The sequence below is a fragment of the Pseudonaja textilis genome, chromosome 1 (assembly GCF_049901715.1).
Source record: "Pseudonaja textilis isolate UNSWEBS1 chromosome 1, rPseTex1.2, whole genome shotgun sequence".
Taxonomy (NCBI): domain Eukaryota; kingdom Metazoa; phylum Chordata; class Lepidosauria; order Squamata; family Elapidae; genus Pseudonaja; species Pseudonaja textilis.
The window spans coordinates 156399038-156418679 of record NC_141990.1 but is presented as its reverse complement, the minus strand read 5'-3'; the positions used below and the strand labels follow the sequence as shown (position 1 = coordinate 156418679).

The 19642-nt window shown below is 38.1% G+C and overlaps 2 protein-coding genes across 3 annotated transcripts in view; both read right to left on the bottom strand.

Annotated features, from left to right (window-relative positions):
* The window catches only part of LOC113453725 (cytochrome P450 2K1-like), a 65983-nt gene that overhangs the window by 37448 nt on the left and 8893 nt on the right, over positions 1 to 19642 (bottom strand). The window lies entirely within an intron of this gene.
* On the bottom strand, positions 1481 to 18198 carry LOC113454122 (cytochrome P450 2K1-like). The gene is made up of 8 exons (XM_087919380.1): positions 17920 to 18198; positions 17461 to 17610; positions 16088 to 16248; positions 15653 to 15826; positions 6961 to 7105; positions 4565 to 4749; positions 2568 to 2709; positions 1481 to 2389 (listed from the first exon to the last, which is right to left on the bottom strand). The coding sequence occupies exons 2-8, from the start codon at positions 17573 to 17575 to the stop codon at positions 2205 to 2207; spliced, it is 1107 nt and encodes a 368-aa protein (XP_087775506.1). The 5' UTR covers positions 17576 to 17610; positions 17920 to 18198; the 3' UTR covers positions 1481 to 2204.

Sequence of the window (19642 nt, the reverse complement as noted above, 5' to 3'; positions counted from 1 at the left end):
GTTTTATCATTCGTATTCTCCAGATAAGTTCTTATTTTGTCTTCATTGATTTCTTCTTTTTTATATAATCTTTGAAAATAGTTTAATATAATATCCTTTTTCTTCTCAATCTCATGTTGTGGGATGCCTTTCTCGTCTATTAATTGGTGTATCAATCTCTTTTCTTTTTCTTTTTTAAGTTTATAAGATAGCCATCTTCCTGGTTTATTGGCGTGTTCAAAATAATTTTGTTTGGACCTTCTCAAGCTAACTTCTATTTTATCTTGTTCAATTAAATTCAGCTTATGTTTGGCTAGTATTAACTGATTTTGTAGTCCTTGGATCTTAGGGGTTTTTTGTAATTGTATTTCTAAGTCTTGGATTTGTTGTTGTAACACGTTTTGTCGGGCATAAATTCTCTTGTTTCTCATAGCATTATAGGAAATTGTTGTGCCTCTTATAATTGCTTTCATAGTATCCCAAATGTTCTGTTTTGAAGTTGTTTCATTATTATTATCTTTTAGAAAATAGTTTAGCTCCTCTTTCAGTTTATTAATATACTCTTCTTCGTTTACAATTTGGTTGTTTAGTGTCCATCTTTTTTTTATTCGTCTCCTATCTCTCCAAATTAGCTGTATTGGGTTATGGTCAGCCCATTCATTCGGTAGGATTTTGATTTCTTTTATTTCATTAGCCAAGTCCAAATCCATCCAAGCCATATCTATTCTGGTCCAAGTCTTATGTGGGTTAGAATAGTATGTAAATTGTTTTCCTTCAAGATTCCGTTCCCTCCATAGATCTTTTAAATTTAGCTCTTTCAACATTTCCTTACATGCCGCAGAAAGTTCCATGATCCAAATTCTTAGCAAACTTTTTTGTCGTAGATTATTTTTAAATGTTAAATCTTTATATTTATTTCTTCTCATTTCCCTTTATTCAAGCTTCACAGAAAAGGAACGCTCACCAGGATAGTAACCAATGATAGTTATGCTGCTGCTCAGAAGATCTCTATAGCTTTTAAATGGTTATGATGCAAATATGTTTTAGAAATGTGCTATGGATTGACCTAGTACCCTTTACAGGCTCCCTTTGTAGGCTTGATATTTCTTGTTTGGTTGCTAATGCTCTATTGTTTCCTAACAAGGAGCTACCTTTTGGAGTACACACAGGCAATCTTTTTGGCTTCTCTTTGAAGAAGTTTCACTGATTTTTTTGTCCTGGATGCAGCTATTCATTTAAGTGATGTCCGCATTGTTTGGATGTGCATCAGTCTCCTATTTCTCTCCATTTAAAAGCTGCCATCTTGATGGTGTTCTTGAGAGTCTTAAAGACCTGACTGTTTTCATAGGACTTGAAGAAGACTGACTGGATTCCCTTGTGGAGCATATCTATCTATCTATCTATCTATCTATCTATCTATCTATCTATCTATCTATCTATCTATCTATCTATCTATCTAGTTGTGGAATATCTGTTTTTCCTAGGAATAAATACAGTCTCATAAGGATGTATAGATTTATTTAAAAGGACATTTAGTCTTTTTTTCCATCCACATTAAATAATGATTTAAGGCAATGCAATACTAGGCAAATCCTTTTATGTATCAAAGAAATAGAAGCTCCCTTCTATCAAAAAAGGAGGCTGTTGGTGTTGCTGAATCTAATTGGTTACCCAAATTTGGCCTTTGGTCAGAATTTCCTGATCATATACTGTTTTCTAAAGCTGGGCTTTTTGTCATGATGATGATGTGATTACTACTGCTGTTGCTACTACTACTTCTAATATTATTGTATTATTTTTTGAAATAACAATAAAGTTGATAATTACATTTACAAAGCAAATACAATTGCACTTAGAACTATTACAAAAAAGAAAAACGAGATTCCTTTTAAAAAATTAAAAATACAGGAAAAAAGACAAAAAAAATCCAAACAGAAACAGAAAGAAGAAAAATAGTAAAAGCCAAAGGAAACTAACGGCCCCAAAAGAAAAATTCAGTAATAATGATATGAAGCACTTTGTTTTTCATGATTTCCCTACTGTCCTTCCCCATCAGAATCAATGTTTTTAATGTGTCTATGTAGATATAATCATTGCTATTCAGCTTTTACGCAATACATAAAACTTAAACAATATTGAATCTGGTGGTCAGATTTTGCCTCTCCATCAATGCAAAGACATTTAAACTCTGAGAAAACAACTTGTTATGACTTTTTTCTGTCAGATCAAGATACCACAGCACAGGTCTTGTAAGGCAGTGGGGGAGTGGTAAGTCCAAGAGCAGGAGTTAGGTCCAGATCATCTTTAGATGTTCCTGAAGGTGGCTGGAAGGTAAATCTCTGGAGGAGGTTGGTAAAGAAGAGGAAGAGCTCCATTTTGGCAAGATTCTCACCTGCACATACTCTCTGACCTGGAAGAAAGCATACATGGCAAGAAAAGGTGGGTTTATTGGTTTCTTAAACTATTTTACATGGCTTCCCAATGTACCTCAAAGGAATAATTTTAAAGAAATAATGAACCCTCCTAACCAACCTGCTACATTGATACTCTTTCAAGGATACCTTTTCACACACACAGAGTGATGTTACCTGCAGAGAAAGGCATGAACGCATCCCTCTTCACAAACTTTCCTTCCGAGTCAAGAAAATGCTCAGGATAGAATTCATGAGGTTTCTCCCACTGGGATTCATCATGGAGCACAGAAGTCAGCAAGGGAATGATGTGCATTCCCTAAACAATGAAATTATATAAAGAAGAACATTTTGCATTTAAAACATTTCTGTAACAATATTATAATGCAATTTTATGTCATTGCTTAAAAGGCAATATTAGTTGACAATATCAGTCTAATCTGAAATAAAAATAACATCCTGAATAAGACATCCATCAAAATTCTACTCAATAAAGACAATAGTTTGTCCCATCCCGCTAGATCTTTTGTAACATCATTCTATATTTTAACCCTGTTTTCCTAAAACAAAATGCAATTCATATTGGTCAATGTGACCCCTATAAATATTTAATCATCTTATCTATTTTTTCATCCCCTTTTCTATTATTTTATTGTGAAGATCTTTCTCTTCTATTGATTAATTTTAAAACCAGCTAATATGCCCAAATGTTTCACTTTCTTCATTAGATGTTCTGTATCATTCTGGGGTTCCTGTAAATTCAAAACTGGTAATATGTGCTTTCTGGAATGCATAAATAGACTTACTGGACTCCAAGAGAATTATCCCCAAAGACCACATCTTCTACAATGCTGAACATAACATCCCAGTTCAAATTATTGAAGGCCTCCTCAACATACAAAAAGTGCTACTTATTTCTCATTTGATATTAGACATACTCCATTGTATTCAAAACAGTTCTCATATTGTCCCTTAGTTATCCTCTAGGTAGAAATCCACGTTTATCATACTCAATAAAATTATGTAAGATCTGAAGTTGATTTGGAGATATGATAACTAGATCTCATGTGCTTTCATAGAACTGGTAGGAAACAATTTGGAAACCCACTACTGACCATGAAATACTTCATGTGCACTTAACTAGCCTTGTATTCGATTAGCAAATGCATGGGTGAAAGAAGGGAGTGGTCTTGCTCAAGGTACGAGATTCACTCCCATGAATCCTCAGGTTACAAATGGAATGGGCAGGCTCCATTACATCCATAACTTGAGGACTACCTGTCAGTGGTGGGGTTCAAATTTTTTTACTACTGGTTCTATAGTCATGGTTTGGTGGGCGTGGCAGAGAAAAGATACTGTAAAATCTCCATTCCCACCCCACTCCAGGGGAAGGATACTGCAAAATCCCCATTCCCTCCCCACCCCACCCCACCCCACTAACCTGCTTTCCAGCTCCATTCTCCTGTGCAGGGCAATAAAAGAAGACCCAGCCAATCAGCTGGGACTTGGGAGGCAGTGAATAGATGGGGACGGGGCCAGTCAGAGATGGTATTTGCTGGTTCTCCAAAATACTCAAAGTTTCTGCTACCGGTTCTCCAGAACTGGTCAGAACCTGCTGAATACCCCCTCTACTACCTGTATGTAGTCTATTTGGTCTCAATGTTCTCTATTTGGTGAAGTCCAAGTGTATAGTCACCACTTGGGTTGTTCAAAGCATGTGTTCATTATGCATAGCTATTGTTTGTGGCATAGCTGAATCAGATGCCATAGCGAACAATGAGCTGACAATGATTATGGTATATGCTTTAAGAGCAGAGGTGGTATTCAGCAGGTTCTGACCAGTTCTGGAGAACTGGTAGCAGAAATTTTGAGTAGTTTGGAGAAGCGGCAAATACCACACCTGACTGGAGTTTTTACAGTATCCTTCCCCTGCCATACCCACCAAGCCATGCCTACAGAACCAGTAGTAAATGTTTTTGAATCCCAAGAGCTCAAGGTTTGCTTAACAGCTGCCAGAAGAACAGTCATAATATTGGGCATGGTCACATGGTGACACACTTTACATCTGTCATGACTTATGATTGAAATTGTGGGTTCAATAATAGTCATAAATTGTTTATACTGTACAAAGTATGATTGGAACATTAACAATGGGATTATTTCACAGCAATCACCTTGGGAATGAAGAAGCCTTTGAAAGTTATGTCCATGGTGGTTGCATGGGGCAAATTGGTTGGAACAATATCAGCAAACCTTTGAATTTCATGAATGACAGCATTGGTGTAATGCATTTTAACTCGATCTTCTGTCCTTGGCTGACGAACCCCAATCTCTTGGGCAATTTCTTCTTGGATTTTCCCTGGGAGAATAGAATCACATCAAGATGATTCCATAATTTGAATTTTGTTTTAAAGGGGAGTTTATGCAACAGTTCCAAAGTACATTTATAACATAGTTCTGAAGATAACATTTTGTGTTTTATGCTTGTAATTTTCTTTCTGTATTTTTTTTGCTTTTATTCACTATACTGTATGTCTTATTCTATGATTATCTCCATGCAGAAAAAAAGGTTAATTAGTGAGTTATTATTTATATTTTAAATAGAAATAGAAACTATTAAATACTTAGTGAAGTAGAAGAAATAAATTACAGGAAGATTGTGCTTGGAATATGTCATTCTTAGCAAAAAGCTGTTTTCAATCTTAGCTTATATTCAGCAGCAATGGGAGGTGATAGGTGCATAATGCACATTCTGTGGCTGGTACGCCTTTCAGAAATCTCTGAAGGTACATGTGTGAGTGTAAGCCCGTCTTATGCTGACATTCTCACCTCACATTAATTTCTTCAAATATACCGGTGAAACTCGAAAAATTAGAATATCATGCAAAAGTTCATTTATTTCAGTAATGCAACTTAAAAGGTGAACCTAATATATGAGATAGACTCATTACATGCAAAGCAAGATAGTTCAACCTGTAATTTGTGATTTTGATGATTATGGCTTACAGCTCATGAAAACCCCCAATCCACAATCTCAGAAAATTAGAATATTGTGAAAAGGTTCAATATTCTAGGCTCAAAGTGTCCCACCATAATCAGCTAATTAAGCCATAACACCTGCAAAGGGTTCCTGAGCCTTTAAATGGTCTCTCAGTCAGGTTCAGTAGGAATTACAATCATGGGAAAGACTGCTGACCTTTTTGTGCAGAAAACCATCACTGACACCCTCCATAAGGAGGGAAAGCCTCAAAAGGTAATTGCAAAAGAAGTTGGATGTTCCCAACATGCTGTATCAAAGCATGTTGGGAACATTAATAGAAAGCTACATGGAAGGGAAAAGTGTGGAAGAAAAAGGTGCACAAGCAGCAGGGATGACCACAGCCTGGAGAGGATTGTCAGGAAAGGGCCATTCAAAAGTGTTGGGGACTTTCACAAGGAGTGGACTGAGGCTGGAGTCAGTGCATCAAGAGCCACCACACACAGATGGATCCTGGACATGGGCTTCAAACATCATATTCCTCTTGTCAAGCCGCTCCTGAACAACAAACAATGTCAGAAGCATCTTACTTGGGCTAAAGAAAAACAGAATTAGTCTGTTGCTCAGTGGTCCAAAGTCCTCTTTTCTGATGAGAGCAACTTTTGCATCTCATTTGGAAACCAAGGACCCATAGTGGAAAAAGAATGGAGAGGCACACACTGCAAGATGCTTGAAGTCCAGTGTGAAGTTTCCACAGTCTATGTTGATTTGTGGAGCCATGTTATCTGCTGGTGTTGGTCCATTGTGCTTCATTAAGTCCAGGGGCAATGCAGCCGTCTACCAGGAGATTTTGGTGCACTTCATGCTTCCTTCCACAGACGAGCTTTATGGGGATGCTGACTTCATTTTCCAGCAGGACTTGGCATCTGCCCACACTGCCCAATGCACCAAAACCTGGTTCAGTGACCGGGGGGTTACTGTTCTTGATTGGCCAGCAAACTCGCCTGACCTGAACCCCATCGAGGATCTATGGGGCATTGCCAAGAGAAAGATGAGAGACATGAGACTGAACAATGGAGAAGAGCTGAAGGCCACTATTGAAGCATCCTGGTCTTCCATAACACCTCAGCAGTGCCACAGGCTGATAGCTTCCATGCCATGCCGCATTGAGGCAGTAATTGCTGCAAAAGGGGCCCAAACCAAGTACTGAGTACATATGCATGCTTATACTTTTCAGAAGTCCAATATTGTTCTATATCCAATCCTTGTTTTATTGATTGCATGTAATATTCTAATTTTCTGAGATTGGGGATTTGGGGTTTTCATGAGCTGTAAGCCATACTCATCTCACTTATGACATATCACGGCTTGAACTATCTTGCTTTGCATGTAATGAGTCTATCTCATATATTAGTTTCACCTTTTAAGTTGTATTATTGAAATAAATGAACTTTTGCACAATATTCTAATTTTTTGAGTTTCACCTGTAAATAGACGGGGTAACTCATTCTTGCTTCTTATTCTCTCACCCCTTGTTATTTGCCAGGTAAGTATATATTTTTATTGAACTCCAGTTAAATGAAAACTGCTTACTCTGAACATCTGGATACTTCATCATTAGGAGTATGGCCCAGCACAAAGTGTTTGAAGTTGTATCCATGCCAGCACTAAATAAATTATCCACAAGAGTTATAAGGTTATCATTATGGAAATAACTGTCTGTTGATTTCTTAATCTCCTGAAAAGTATAAAGAAAAGATATCAAGGAAATTTAATGTATTCCTACAATCTAAATAAACAAACAGATGTAATAGTGGCCTTTAAATTTTGTGACATCTTTTACACAATGTCAAGAGATTGTATAAAAATCTGCTTATATAAAGCTTTATTAAAGCATTTTTTTAAAAAAACCATCCTGAATAGATCGCATATATACTTCCTACAAGTAGTCCTTAACTTACAACCATTCATTCAGGGAGCATTTTAAATTATGATGACACTGAATAAAGGGTTGTTATGATCATTCTTAGAGTACCAACAATCCCAGAACCCCCACAATTTTATGATCATGATCTGGGTGCTTGACAATTCTCTTGCACTTAGCAATAGCAATAGCACTTAGACTTATATACCACTTTATAGTGCTTTACAGCCCTCTCAAAGTGGTTTACAGAGTCAGCATATTGCCTCCAACAATTTGAGTCCACATTTTATCCACCTCGGAAGGATGGAAGGCTGAGTCAACCTTGAGCCTGGTGGGATTCAACCTGCCAAATTGCAGCAGGAGTAGCTTGCAGTATTGCACTCTAACCACTGTGCCACTGAGGCTCTTAGTAGGATTCCGGGACCCTAGTAAGTCACATGCTTGCCATTTACGACCTTCTTTGGTGTTTATCTCCAAAAAAACAACGGAGCCAACAGGGATTTTCTCTCCATTATGCACCAGCCAATCTCTGAAACATCACATCCCTTCCCAAGCCTCAACTCTGCCTCTCTTGCACCCTTGTCCACCTTTCCAAGCCTTGCTGTGCCTTCCCCCCAATTTCATGCATGCCCTCACTCAGGGGTGGGATTCAATTTTTTTAACAACTGGTTCTGTGGGTGTGGCTTAGTTTGTGGCCGTGGCTTGGTGGTCATGTTATTGGCTGAGTGTGGCCAACTCAATATCACTCACATAGAGGCACGTATCTCTTTGCCTGGCCTCTCATGACTGTGGGGATGGTGCAACAGTCGTAAGTATGAAAACTGGTCATAAGTCACTTTTTTCAGTGCCACTGTAACTTTGAATGGTCACTCCACACAAGCAAAGTACCAGCAAAGGAGGGGGGAAAAACTCCAGAAACGTTCCTGAGACAGGAAGTCCAGTCCTGCCAAGAATGTAATAAGGGTTAATGGAGAGGCAGTTTTTGTAAGCAACACCAGAATGTTTCCTTCCTGCCTTCCTTACAGGATTAGGCCAGTAATTTCTTCTAACAACCGGTTCTCTGAACTGCTTAGAATTTCTTCTAACAACCGGTTCTAGCGAATAGGTGCGAACCTGTAGAATCCCACCCCTGTCTGGAGTGCAAGAACTCTCTTATTATATGAGGTTCATTTTGATTTGGTACACATACACTATAATAAATGAGATAAAATGAAAATTAAAAATCATAAAAATCCAGTATCATAACATGCCATAAAGCAAAAACAGAAAATAACATGATCTCAGTCTTGGAATAGTGACACATTAAAGTTTAAACAAAATTCTGCACATGATTTATTATTAATTGTTGATCAAATAGTCTTTTGTTTTTCATCTGTTGAATTTCAGTTGTCCAAAAAATATGGTCCCATTTTCCGCCTCAGACTGGGATTCCAGGAGATGGTGGTGCTGACTGGCTACGAGACAGTCAAAGAGGTTCTAGTGAACCAAGCAGATGCATTTGCAGAGAGAGCCTCCATCCCCGTTTTTAGGGATATTTCAAAGGGCTTTGTTGAGTTGTTTCATTTTGGATCATAGATGACAATAATTTCAGATGTGTGATTGGTATTCTGTAGGACTTTTCACCTGAATTTTTCCTGGGCAATAACCTCAGAGAACCAGGAGAGCTTCTGCCAATCCAGACAAGACAGAGAAGCAATATATTTGCTATTGCTATTTTGGCCTGATCCCAACTGTTAATAGAGGGAACTAGAGAATAAAAAGTAATGGCAAAATTGTAGTAAAAACATTTTGCACCCTACACACACCCATACACCAACCCACACCTCAGGTTTGATTCCACTTCTTTGAAAATTTGGTGTGAAGTGTCCCAATGTTATGCATGTATTTCTCTTTATTTTTCTCCTTATATACATAGTTATCCATTCCTTTCCTTTGAGCAACGTTTCTGCCAGTTTCTCTTCCCTGATGCACAGTATGGTCTAAGCTTGTTGGAAACCGATAATTTGTAGAGCCAGTTCTTAGTGTCCAGTTAGTGATGGAAATGGCAGTGTACAATAACATTGTTAAAATATAAAAAACAACATATGGAAATTAAAAATTTAGAAAATTTAGAATTGAAAGGATGACTTAAAATTTGTTGAAAATTACTTTAAAAACCATCGGGAGAGCTCTCAGGGGGCCAACCAATTTTACACATTTGACTGCAACACCTCATCAAAAGCAAAAATATTTTTTAAAAAGAGACAAAAGCTTTCTTTTCCAATAAAAAATAAGACAAGAGTTTTCACTTTTGACTAAAAGCCAAATTACAGCTACTCAGTAATGAATAACCTATGTAAATTTTAAAAAGAACTACAGAAAGCATCAAATTACACTTGTTTATCCTCCTTAGCCACTCTGCATATTGAAAAATAAAAGAATAACTTTCCCAGATAATAAGTAAAGCAAAGTAGTATTATTATTATAGTATAGTATAGTATTATTATTATAGTATAGTATAGTATTATTATTATTAAGCGGTTTTGTCGAGATGTGCATATTCTTTTCTTTTTTGTCTTCTTTTAATTATGTAGGCCACCTGGAATTACCTGGGAATCAGATGTCCTTCAAATAAATAAATAAATAAATAAAGTTGTAACAACAGTCCTTTGAGCAAAATTAAATTTTGTGTTGAATCATACTAATCATAACTAGTAGACCCACTGAAATTAATGGGTTATATAGTACTTAGATTTGTTAAGGGGACTTACATTTCAGTGGTGTAAATATGTCTAAGCTGAAATCAGTCCCTGTTAATCTACATTAAATATAATAAACACATCTTTCTATAAAACCAGCTAAAGGTGTGGTAAATAACTTCCGTTTCAGTTATGAAAAGTTGCAGAACAGATACATTCTATGAATGCTTGGACTTCCGGTTTGAGCTTCTTCAGCGACAGACCGAAACCTCGTCTGTGCGAGGCTTTGATCCATGCTCACCGCTGGAGCGCCCCGAGCCGTAGAGGTGGTGAAGAGGGGGGAGACTGCCAGCAGGGTTGAGGAGAGCCACATCTCTCCTTCCCAGCTGGCCATTACTCCCTTTCCCGAAGGCAGTTGCAGCGGTGGTCAGAAATGGCCACCACAAAGAAGAACTTGACTGGAAAAGAATGTGCAGGGGGAAGATAAGAAGAGAAAGTTTTGGTTGACTGGATCAAACAGCAAAAGCAACAAATAAGGTACCCTGGAATTGAAACTGTTAAAAAACAATAACATTGTTCCCTAAGAAGATTTTTAAGCTGCGAAGGAGAGAGAAAAGGGAAAAGATTTGGTTTTCTCCTTTTCCTATACTGACAGTTAAGAGACTTAAGCAAGAAATTGGAAAAAAATCCACTTTGACATCAATAGGCATTTAATGCTGAAAATAAAAAGTCAAAGGGATAATAAAAATTTCTGGATAATGAAAAGCTTTTGAAAACAGGAAAGGAGAGAGGAAGAATAAAAGGGCAGGATCTGGAAGGGAGGAGACTGCCTGGAATTAAAAAAGAACTTACAGCAAAATCTCAACAAGACTTCCAAAAGATACATTCTAACTGAAATTTCGCAACAAAAACCCCAGGAAGAGAAAGTCGAAAAAGAAATAAGAAGATATAACTCGGGACTATCTGGATTACTTGATGATTTCTGGATTCTTGGTTATTGTTTTGAATGACTAAAATCAATCGGGTTGATGTTTAAAACTGTTTAAAATGGCACCACTTTTAGAAGAACTGAAAATGGAACTTAAAAAGTACAAAGATTCACAAGAAGGGAGAGGTTCTTTTGGCTTCGTATTTCAGTTTTTAGAAATGGAGATTTGGAATTATGAGAAACAACAAGAAATGCCTGCAGAACAAGAAGATTGCGACAAAGAAGAAGCCATCTTTAATGAACAAGTAATCTTAGATGGGGGAAAAAAAGGAAAGTGGTGTGGGAAAGAGAATGGAAAGTTTAAGATTGGGAAAAACTACTCCAAAAAAAATAGAGTGAAAAATAAGCATAAAATCAGAAAGCAACAGAAGAGGGAAATGCAGAAGAGAGAATTAGAACTAGAGAGACAAGGGGGTAAAAGGGGGAGGGAGAAGATGAGAGGGAAGAACGAAAGGAAAAGAAGTTATAAAAGACAGAAGCAAAATATAGAGAAACAGGGTCTATTTAGAGATAATGGGTGAAAACTTAATGGAAAAGGGGATTCTGCAAAGGTACATAAGATAGTATAGTTATATTTGAAGCAGAAATAATTTTAGAAAATATGAAACAATGTATGATTAAAATGTCTGATAAAATAGCTATCGTAATTCAGTGGAATGCTTGTCAATAAATAAATGTAACAAAAAGATATATTTAATGATTTATAAAACATATGTGAAGAGAAATAAGGGAAAAATTAATTATGGAGATTATATGTGTTTTTAAGGAAGTATGATATTTAATTGAAAAGAAGTGTTAAAGATGTTAAGATTTTAATGATTATTAATGATAGAACTGAACTGGAATGGTATGAGGGTTTATAATTCCATATATTTACAATCTTTCTTTCTTTTTTTAAAGAATATAGTGTGTATTATAAGAATGTGCCAAGCAGAATTCGATTGGAAGTTATGTATTATGTATTATATTTAAAGTCATAAACTTAAGGTATATATTGAAGTTTAAATAAGAGTTGAATGGATGCAATTAAAAGATATAAAGGTGTCATACTCCAATTAGTAACTGCAAGAGAAAATTTGTTTAATGAGAAAAGATAATATGAAATTGAAACAGAACAGACAAAAGTATAAATATAATGATTTGAATTGAGATGAGATAATCAAAATAAAATTGAGAAAATTAAAAGAGGGGAAAAACTATATAGAAAATGTAAAATAGTATAAGATATGGAATAGAATACAAAAAGGAGCATGAAATTGAGTTTTGTGTCTGTATAAAGAAGTTCAACCCGGGACCATGCTATTTTCAAAAAAGATGTTTTACTTGTATTTTGTGTGTGAAAACCCAAATAAAACTTTATTTTAAAAAAAATGTCCATGTCACTTTTTTCAGTGCCATTGTAACTTTGAATGGTCACTCCACACAAGCAAAGTACCAGCAAAGGAGGGGGAAAAAACTCCAGAAACGTTCCTGAGACAGGAAGTCCAGTCCTGCCAAGAATGTAATAAGGGTTAATGGAGAGGCAGTTTTTGTAAGCAACACCAGCCTTCCTTACAGGATTAGGCCAGTAATTTCTCCTAACAACTGGTTCTCCAAACTGCTTAAAATGTTAACAACCAGTTCTAGCGAATAGGTGTGAACCGGTAGAATCCCACCCCTGCCCTCACTCATTCCTCTCTGGCAGCAACCACTCCAAGCCATACTGTACTTGTGCTGGACTGCTCCAGCCACCATATCCTTGCATGCCATTCCACACCCAGCAGCAACTACTTGCCAGCTGCTTGGAAACCTCTGGGAATGGGCAAGTTCTCCCCTGACTTTGATTGTGGGAAGCTATAGCAGGCTCTCACCTAGCAACCACTACAATTCAGTTAACAATGGTAGTAAGAATTTCAGGGGGGTTTTCATCACGAAGCAGTTAGGTTGTACTTCACAACCATCACTCGGCAACTAAAATTCCAATCCCAATTTTTGTCATAACTAACACTGATTACCCTACCACAAAACAGTATGTGACGGTCTTGACTGACCAAAGACCTGATTGATACAAGGGTTTGTGGACCTATATGTTGATGGCCAAAGCAATAGAGGACTGTGATAATGAGAAATATATGGTAAAGACCACGAGTTATTGAATGAATTGAAATAAAGACAAATTAAAATGCTTCCTATCTTGACATTTAAATTGAGGGAGAAAATTGATCTAACGAAGACAGCTTGGTCTTATAGATTGGCATTTATCAATGTATGCAGCAGAATTAAAATTAGGATCAATTACCACAGAAATGGCAAAAATATAATGTCAGGATACATGAACTCAAGACATCCTTTTGCTATGACTATGTAGGTCAAGTGACTGTTGCTCATTATGTTCCAGTGAATGATGACAATGGAAGAACCAGGAATGAGTTTGGAGAAAAATTGTGATGAACTTCTTTCATGTTTCTCTGCCAGTTCTTCTCAATACATGCCAGGTCAATGCTTTCTTTCATGAAGAGGGATTTTATTTTAATTATCACTAAGAAGAAAGACTTCAGGTTTTAGAGCAAACCTTCACTTTTCCATGGATTTCCCTAGGTGAAACTACTACATGAGATAGACTCATTACATGCAAAGCAGGATAGTTGAAGCCGTGATTTGTCATAATTGGGATGATTATGGCTTACAGCTCATGAAAACCCCAAATCCACAATCTCAGAAAATTAGAATATTACATGCAATCAATAAAACAAGGATTGTACATAGAACAATATCGGAAAAGTATGAGCATGCATATGTACTCAGTACTTGGTTTGGGCCCCTTCTGCAGCAATTACTGCCTCAATGCGGTGTGGCATGGAAGCTATCAGCCTGTAGCACTGCAGAGGTGTTATGGAAGACCAGGATGCTTCAATAGCGGCCTTCAGCTCTTCTCCATTGTTCATGTCTCTCATCTTTCTCTTGGCAATGCCCCATAGATTCTCTATGGGGTTCAGCTCAGGCAAGTTTGCTGGCCAATCAAGTACAGTAATCTCACAGTCATTGAACCAGGTTTTGGTGCATTTGGCAGTGTCCTGCTGGAAAATGAAGTCAGCATCCCCATAAAGCTCATCTGTAGAAAAAAGCATGAAGTGCTCCAAAATCTCCTGGTAGACGGCTGCGTTGACCCTGGACTTAATGAAGCACAGTGGACCAACACCAGCAGATAACATGGCTCCACAAATCAACACAGACTGTGGAAACTTCACACTGGACTTCAAGCATCTTGCAGTGTGTGCCTCACCATTCTTCCTCCAGACTCTGGGTCCTTGGTTTCCAAATGAGATGCAGAAGTTGCTCTCATCAGAAAAGAGGACTTTGGACCACTGAGGAACAGACCAGCTCTGTTTTTCTTTAGCCCAGGTAAGACGCTTCTGACGTTGTTTGTTGTTCAGGAGTGGCTTGACAAGCGGAATATGACATTTGAAGGCCATGTCCAGGATCCGTCTGTGTGCGATGGCTCTTGATGCACTGACTCCAGCCTCAGTCCACTCCTTGTGAAAGTCCCCAACACTTTTGAATGGCCTTTTCCTGACAATCCTCTCCAGGCTGCGGTCATCCCTGCTGCTTGTGCACCTTTTTCTTCCACACTTTTCCCTTCCACATTTCTATTAATGTGCTTTGATACAGCACTTTGGGAACATCCAACTTTATTTGCCTTTTGAGGCTTTCCCTCCTTACGGAGGACGTCAATGATGGTTTTCTGCAAAACTGTCAGGTCAGCAGTCTTTCCCATTATTGTGATTTCTACTGAACCAGACTGAGAGACCATTTAAATGCTCAGGAACCCTTTATAGGTGTTACGGCTTAATTAGCTGATTAGAGTGTGACATTTTGAGCCTTGGATATTGAACCTTTTCGCAATATTCTAATTTTCTGAGATTATGGATTTGGGTTTTTCATGAGCTGTAAGCCATAATCATCTCAATTATGACAAATCATGGCTTGAACTATCTTGCTTTGCATGTAGTGAGTCTATCTCATATATTAGTTTCACCTTTTAAGTTGCATTACTGAAATAAATGAACTTTTGCACAATATTCTAATTTTTCAAGTTTCACCTGTATCTCCCTACTGGAATTATCCCTCCATGAGAGACAATAGACGTGAAACTACAGATAATATTTGACTTATGACCACAATTGGACATTGAAAAAAGTGGTTGTTAAGCAAGACCCCCATATGACTGCTTCACTCAACTGCTACAAACAAACAGTATTGCTTTTTATAGGGAAAATTATACAAACATTGTAATAGCTTTAATAGATATGCAAGGAATAAAGACATCACACAAACAGTGAATCTGTTGGCCAGCAAGGAAGCTGCAGAAAGAATTGAAAGCCATCTATCAAGAATTCAGGAAGATGTGGAGCTGCCAAATAATGGGAAATCTCATATCCTAATTAATGATGGCCATATTGGTGGAGGTTAATAATTTTTATTAATTTTTATATTTTATAATTTATATTCCCCATAGAACCTGAAGATGTGGAGAGTCCAAACTATACAGACATATTCACTTCTTGCTTTCATTCCAGGAAATTATTTTCTTGGACATTTCTAAAACAAGGATTTTCTCCAGCTGCATGTATTCTGGTACCAGCCAGAATATTTTTAAAACATGCAAAAGAAAAAAAAAATCAGCTATAATTCTTTGCATATTTGGAATGCTCTTACCTCTTTCTGTCGAACAAGAAATGCATCAATAAAATTCCTCTGGTTATTTTCATCCAGATCTTTGAGATTTTCAAGGAACGTGGCCTGTATGAAATCATGCAGCTCCTTTCGGTTATTCATTATTTTTTTATGAGCACCCAAAAGGAATCTCAACTTGGGAAACACATTATACATCTGAAAGAATTATAAGAGAGGTAGCATATTAACAGAACTGAATACAATAAATATATTCTCTGGTAGACCTCTCAAAGCATTTTTATCCAAATAAGGTTTGTTCCATAGTCTACAAAATCATCATCAACAATAACAATAAAATACATGGGTTCTGGAGCTATGGTTAACTAAGATTTCTAATCGATTGAGTTCCAAACCTTATGAATTAATCCTTTACACACTGTAGGAATGAAGTTTATTTCATATGAAATTTCACATTACCCACACAGCAGGGGTTCCTGCAAGGTGTAAATTTTCTTCAAGTATTTCCAGGAGTCTTAGAAGTGTAGCATCTTCATATTCAAATCTCTTGCCAAGTAAAAAAGAAACTATGATATTGGCGGCTGCAGCTCTCAGAATTGTTGCTGGCTCAAATGGCTTTCCTGGTCATCAGCAATAAATTAAAACAGAATTGTGAAAGAATGAAACCCGTTCTTCGTCACATTAAGATTGAGGATAAGATTCCTTATACATAGCATTTATCACAGAAACTAATTTGTACTCTACATAGATATAGAAGATAGCAGGAGATACAGGTTTATGAACTAAAATTTACTGACAGTAACACAAAGAATAATTATGTAACCCATCCTTTTGAGCCAGAACGAGTTACACATTAATGTTATATAGAGATATACATCGTTTGGAATTAGAAGCGGTTGCATTTCTGATCATAGACAAAAAGGTGCAGCAACATTCTAGTCCCACTGTGGAATAGAAGAATAGTTAAGGCTAGACCATGTTGCTGGCAGCATGAAGAATAAAATGAGCAACATAAAAGGTTTTAACAAATAGATATAAGGCTTCAGAACACAGATCCCTCTCTATAATGAAGGGCAGAGTCCCAGCAATTCCCATCAGAGAGGAAACGTTCTCATTTTAATTTACAATTTACAGTTTCTGCAGTTATTAAAAATGAGTACATTTGAAACTGTTCCAATAAGAGTTTTTAAGTACATTACTCTCCACCCATGATTGCAGGACTCATAACATGGAATCATAACAAAGTGTGTCTGTTCTAGATGTTATGACTCCATTGTTAACAGAACTAATAAATGCTAGACTTATAAAGGATGTACAGGCATTTTGATACATAAATGAGACTTTGACCCTGGTTTTATTGATCAGAAAGATTTGTTGTTATAGAAATAGCTAATTATATATTAATGTGTAAAAGAAAAAGTTGAAGTTGGAATGTTTTTATCTTGTACTATGCTAAGACCAGTTCTTTTTGGTAAGAGTAGTCAGCAGTATGACCAAACAGTTTCATGTATAGAATTTAGTGCTCCTACTGAAACAATTTATCATTCTATACCAGGGATGTCAAACTCCTGGCCCATGGGCTGGATGTGTCACTTGCTGGCCACGCCTACGCCCAGGTTAGCGAATGAGAAAAAAAGACCAGATACGTCACGTGATGCTGCCGTGACGACATGCATTTGACATCCTTGTTCTATACTCTTTAATAGCTAGTTTAGTATAACAATTCCCCATAAAGAATAGTTCTTGGCATATTTTTCTGAAAAAGATTCTTCTAAGACCTCTATTCACAGAAAGATATATTGCTAAATCTGTATGAGGAAATATCAATTCACCTTCATAAGTCTCAAATGTTTTGGTCAAAACACTGCACTCTTCAGTAATTTTGTCTTCAACAATCCTCTTTCCCATTCCATAATCACGCAATGCAGATATTGAAAACCGCCGCATCACTCTCCAGTTTTCACCATGAGCAAATATAACACCTGAAATGGAGAAGTAGAGATAAGAGATTAAGTTGAAAATCAATTTGTATCAGAAAAATTATACCATTAAAATGTAAATAGTCCCAAGCAGCGGGGATCGGAACAGGCCAAAAATGGGGCACATGAAGGCTGAAAAAAGGGCACGCGGAGGCCGAAAACAGGATACAGAGGCCAAAAATGGGGTGCACGGAGACAGCGATAGGCAATGGAGGTCCCTGCAACCTGAAACAGCTGATTGTTGGTATCCCGGGAGGCCAATCCAACCATCAATCAGCTGCTCATGCTAAATCAGCCTGTGCTGAAACTGACCATGCTGTTTGCTGTTTGCTGCAAGGAGGCAGATTGCTGGGAGGCAGAGGCAGATTTTTTATTTCTTGTTTTCCTCCCCAAAAGCTAGGCACGTCTTATGGTTTGGAGTTCCTTATAGTCTGAAAAATACAGTAAATCAAGGCAGCAAAATAAAGATTTTTATCTATCTTGTTTAGATTTCCAAAAGCTGAACAAGTTCTCTGAGGTTACTATCGATGACAACTTCAGGTGAAATGTTTTACAGGGAATCCTTGTTTATCAATCATTGGTTAATGACTGGTTCTGGCAAAATGTTTGCTATGTGACATGGTTGCTGAGGAAATCATGTGAGTGAGAGAGAGAGAGGAGAGAAGGGGTGGGGTGTTAAATCTCATCAGTTGTTGCCACCATATTTGGATAAAGTTCTGTTGTGAAGAAATGCCAACATTACTCTCAGTCTGATGCACAGAAATTTGGGTGTAAATATATGCATTGATTGAAAAATGATGGTTTTTCTTTACTTTTTACTATCATTTACTACTTTTATATTAGCAAAGAGTCACTATCTGAGGCAGTTGCTAAATGAGTTAAGGTCGAGAACTACCGCGGGAAATACAACCGACACGCAAGCACACACAAACAGAGAACCAGAAACAGAGAGGGACCACCAAGACACCAACCAAGAGGTGAGGGAAAATCCCAAAGAACAAAACAGACAAACCCACCCAAAAAGGAACCAGCAATGCTCACCTACCGAAGCACCAGGGAGCGACCCACTCGAAGCCTCGCCCGGAAGGAGCAGCTGAGCCAGCTCGACCAGCCTGGGAAGCCCAAGCGGGAGCAGCCAAGCCAGCTCAACCAGCCCAGGAAGCCCGAGCAGGAGCAGCCAAGCCAGCTCAACCAGCCCGGGAAGCCCGAGCGGGAGCAGCGAAGCCAGCAGCTCGACCAGCCCGGGTAGACCAGGAGGGAGCTACGGCGAGAGGCCCGACTCACCCTTCCAGGAAGTTCCATCGACGAGGCGGAGAGCGACAAGGATCCCAACCGAACCAGCCGGCAGCCAAGAAACAACTAATCTGCGCAGGTCCAGTCGGCAAGTACGGAGCCCCGCCTACTTACGGGACTACGTTACGTAGGACCGAACCAAGAGGGGAGGGGTGTTCTGTATGGACATTTACATTCTTGAAATAGGGCAACCCTGATTGGACGAGCACGCAGACACCAGATTGGTCGAGCGCGCGGCACTGATTGGCCGTTCGGAATCGACCGCGATTGGCCAAGCCGATCGCGGGCGATTCGAACGGTTGTCATTGGCCGCGGCGCCCGGCACCAGATCCATATAAGCCGCCGCATACCCAGCCAGACCCCACTTTTTTCTAAAGTCTTAATAAATGAGCTGAACACAAGTCACTGCCTTGCGTCTTTTGTGCGTATCGGCCGATACGACAGAGGTAAATCTCTGGAGGAGGTTGGTAAAGAAGAGGAAGAGCTCCATTTTGGCAAGGGTCTCACCTGCACATACTCTCTGACCTGGAAAAAAGCATACATGGCAAAAAAGGTGGGTTTTTTTTTTTTTTTGACTTCTTAAACATGGCTTACACGGCTTTCCATAGTCTCATTGCTTCAAAAGAATAATTATAAACTTAAAGAAATAATGAATCTTCTTAATTATTCTGTTGCACTGAAATACTTTCCAGGATAGCTTTTCACATACACAGAGTGATGTTACCTGCAGAGAAAGGCATGA